General features: G+C 39.2%; 1 protein-coding gene across 1 annotated transcript; it reads right to left on the reverse strand.

Annotated features, from left to right (window-relative positions):
* Positions 1–1,373: 1,373 nt before the first annotated feature.
* LOC133054225 (olfactory receptor 52A1-like) lies at positions 1,374–2,312 on the reverse strand. Its single transcript, XM_061139021.1, has one exon. The coding sequence runs from the start codon at positions 2,310–2,312 to the stop codon at positions 1,374–1,376; it is 939 nt and encodes a 312-aa protein (XP_060995004.1).
* Between the last annotated feature and the right edge of the window lie 2,093 nt (positions 2,313–4,405).

A 4,405-nucleotide genomic window follows, 5' to 3' on the forward strand; every position in this document is an offset into this window, starting at 1 on the left:
GCAGGAATGCTAGTTTTGTGTCCATGGATCAGGAAGAGTGCCTTGCTAGCACAGAACAGTACTGTACACCGTGGTATAAAGTAACCTTAGGTATGCAACTGATTAAACTGGTGAACTGAGAAAGATGGTACAGGCACAGTTTGCATCACCATGACTGGGTTATTACTCACATTTAAGGATCCAAATCCAGAAGAAGAATTTATAAAAGTTGGAATGAAATTATATCTGTATTGGAAGAAAGATTTATCTTCTCCAATTCTGGACATGAAATGAGCCTACCCATGAGTGTAGTCATATCTGAACTGATATGAATGATAATGCCACTGGGGCAAATGATGGTTACAGGCCAAACTAAGCCATGCCACCTGACTGACCTTGAGTGAGAATACCTGCTAGCCCGTATACGAAAAGGTCAACAGACTTTGACTCCTATCATTATTAAGACTGTGAATCTCTCCTAGGAGATGAAACAATTCAGACATACATATAGATGCCAGAACACAGGGCTAGGCAGAACTGTAGGAAATGAAGCTGAGCTGTGGGGTTGATTGTCTCTTACTCTGGGAAAGCTCCAACTCGTGGAGAATCACCTACGAATTTCTCTATGCTTGCTTGAAGACTGGAGTTTTGATAGGGCAGCCAGATTTCAAGGCTAGCTTACAGTGGTTAAGGTGGCAGTTCGATTTGAGGGATGCTCTAGGGGTAACAGAAATGTGTCGATGGCACCAGTAGAAAGTCTGTGGTAGCAACTGTGTACCTGGACGAAAGCTCCTTTAGCTATGACTGTTGCACTAGGATTCTGTCCTAGACTGTAGCCAACATTCTCTCCTCTCATCTAGTAAGATATATTAGGAATGTAGGTAGACTCAAGAAGCTACTCCAAATGAAGGGCTCTGATTTGGTGTTTTTAATGTTTAAGCCAGGAAGATATGAATGACAGTTTGTTATTAGTTACTGGAATATTACAGCTCTTTAAGACAAAATGCCAAAATTCTGGGCTGCAGCAGAGACAATGGTTTAAGATGTAACTGTAGTTTAAAATACAAATATTGCAAAAGGTAAATATTGAAAAGTATTAATGAATTTTCCTATCAATAAGTAACATAATTGCAAATTAAGTACAAATTAAAAGGAAGCAATAAATATTAAATTAGAAATTAAAAAATTATTAAATAGAACTAATATCAGTATTAACCTGAATAGATTTTATTTTATTCTAGCTGAGGTTTGTGAAATAAATGTCTAAAAGTTTGAGTTTGATGAAGTGAAGTCTTTAACAATGAATACACAGAATTTAGCCAATGTCATCTCTATCTTTAGGAAATGAAAATATTCTTCCTATGAACTTAATATTTGATGGATTACTGCTATTATCAGTGATTCAGGAAGAATAGCCATGCCACACACTTGTGAATTACCTTATTTTTCACACCATAGACAATAGGGTTGAGTGCAGGGGGCACAAGGAGGTAGATGGTAGACAGAAGAATGTGGGTAGAGGGCACAACATGTCCAAAACGATGGCTGAAGAAGGAGAAAAAGGCAAGAATATAAAACTCGAGGAAAACAAAAATGTGAGCTGTGCATGTGTTGAATGCTTTAAGCTGTGCCTCCTTTTGGTGTAGACGAAAAACAGCCTGGAAAATAAGGATATAGGAAATGAGGATGAAAATCATGTCAAATCCTAGAATTGTGAAACCTACGAAAAGACCACATGTTTTATTGACACGGATGTCTTCTGCAGCCAGCTTGACCACAGCCATGTGCTCACAGTAAGAGTGGGCAATTACAATGGAATGGAAAAAGTGCAGTCTTTTGATTAAAATGGGTAAAATGCCAACGAGCACTGTTGCTCGGATTGCCACAACCAGCACCATACTAACCAGAATGAAAGGTGTAAGGGTGGATGTGTACCTCAAAGGATCACATATGGAAACATAGCAGTCAAAGGCCATTGCCAACAGGATTCCAGATTCCATGCCCTGCAAGGCATGGATGAAGAACAGCTGCGCTAAGCAAGCATCAAAGGCCATGGAATAAAAGCCAAACCAGAAGATAGCCAACATTTTTGGAGCAATGGCTACACAGAGTCCTATGTCAGTGGCTGCCAACACTGCCAAGAAGATGTACATGGGCTGGTGCAGACTGTGTTCTGTAGGGATAATGATCAGTAAAATGATGTTTCCCAAAAGAGCCACTAGGCACACAGCAAAGAAGGAAAACCCAATCCAAAACTGCACATACTCCAGTCCAGGGATGCCAATCAGTGTCACTGTTTTGGGGTCCATATATGACATGTTCATGGATTCCATGGATGTTAGTGATCTCTTTTCACCACTGGTTCTCATACCTAGAGAAGAGAATGAATGTGAAGTGAAACAGGACACTGACCTCACTATCATTCAGACATATCAGACATTAAAGAAATAAATGTAGTGCTTTAGATGAAAATCAGGACAGAATATTGAGAGGTTCTATGCAGGATGACAGGATGGTGGTAGAAAGCCATTCTACAAAACCTTTACTAGACCTTGCATTCCTATATACTAACAATGAAAAAACAGAAAGAGAAATTAAAGAAACAATACCATTCACCATTGCAACAAAAAGAATAAAATACTTAGGAGTATATCTACCTAAAGAAACAAAAGACCTATACATAGAAAACTATAAAACACTGATGAAAGAAATCAAAGAGGACACAAACAGATGGAGAAACATACCGTGTTCATGGATTGGAAGAATCAATATTGTCAAAATGGCTATTATACCCAAAGCAATCTATAGATTCAATGCAATCCCTATCAAGTTACCAACGGTATTTTTCACAGAACTAGACCAAAGAATTTCACAATTTGTATGGAAATACAAAAAACCTCGAATAGCCAAAGTACTCTTGAGAAAGAAGAATGGAACTGGAGGAATCAACCTGCCTGACTTCAGACTCTACTACAAAGCCACAGTCATCAAGACAGTATGGTACTGGCACAAAGACAGAAATATAGATCAATGGAACAGAATAGAAAGCCCAGAGATAAATCCATGGACCTATGGACACCTTATCTTTGACAAAGGAGGCAAGGATATACAATGGAAAAAAGACAACCTCTTTAACAAGTGGTGCTGGGATAACTGGTCAACCACTTGTAAAAGAATGAAACTAGAACACTTTCTAACACCATACACAAAAATAAACTCAAAATGGATTAAAGATCTAAATGTAAGACCAGAAACTATAAAACTCCTAGAGGAGAACATAGGCAAAACACTCTCCGACATAAACCACAGCAAGATCCTCTATGACCCACCTCCCAGAATATTGGAAATAAAAGCAAAACTAAACAAATGGGACCTAATGAAACTTAAAAGCTTTTGCACTACAAAGGAAACTATAAGTAAGGTGAAAAGACAGCCCTCAGATTGGGAGAAAATAATAGCAAATGAAGCAACAGACAAAGGATTAATCTCAAAAATATACAAGCAACTCCTGCAGCTCAATTCCAGAAAAATAAATGACCCAATCAAAAATTGGGCCAAAGAACTAAACAGACATTTCTCCAAAGAAGACATACAGATGGCTAACAAACACATGAAAAGATGCTCAACATCACTCATTATTAGAGAAATGCAAATCAAAAGCACAATGAGGTACCATTACACGCCAATCAGGATGGCTGCTATCCAAAAGTCTACAAGCAATAAATGCTGGAGAGGGTGTGGAGAAAAGGGAACCCTCTTACACTGTTGGTGGGAATGCAAACTAGTACAGCCGCTATGGAAAACAGTGTGGAGAGTTCTTAAAAAACTGGAAATAGAACTGCCATATGACCCAGCAATCCCACTTCTGGGCATACACACTGAGGAAACCAGATCTGAAAGAGACACGTGCACCCCAATGTTCATCGCAGCACTGTTTATAATAGCCAGGACATGGAAGCAACCTAGATGCCCATCAGCAGATGAATGGATAAGGAAGCTGTGGTACATATACACCACGGAATATTACTCAGTCATTAAAAAGAATTCATTTGAACCAGTCCTAATGAGATGGATGAAACTGGAGCCCCTTATACAGAGTGAAGTAAGCCAGAAAGATAAAGAACATTACAGCATACTAACACATATATATGGAATTTAGAAAGATGGTAACGATAACCCTATATGCAAAACAGAAAAAGAGGCACAGAAATACAGAACAGAGTTTTGAACTCTGTGGGAGAATGTGAGGGTGAGATATTTCAAAAGAACAGCATGTATACTATGTATGGTGAAACAGATCACCAGCCCAGGTGGGATGCATGAGACAAGTGCTCGGACCTGGTGCACTGGGAAGACCCAGAGGAATCGGGTGGAGAGGGAGGTGGGAGGGGGGATCAGGATGGGGAATACGTGTAAATCTATGGCT

Source organism: Dama dama, chromosome 1 (assembly GCF_033118175.1).
Source record: "Dama dama isolate Ldn47 chromosome 1, ASM3311817v1, whole genome shotgun sequence".
In the NCBI taxonomy this organism is placed as follows: domain Eukaryota; kingdom Metazoa; phylum Chordata; class Mammalia; order Artiodactyla; family Cervidae; genus Dama; species Dama dama.

Bases quoted from the DNA above. Each gene is read 5' to 3' on its own strand.
- LOC133054225 (XM_061139021.1), bottom strand. From the start codon at position 2,312: ATGGAATCCATGAACATGTCATATATGGACCCCAAAACAGTGACACTG.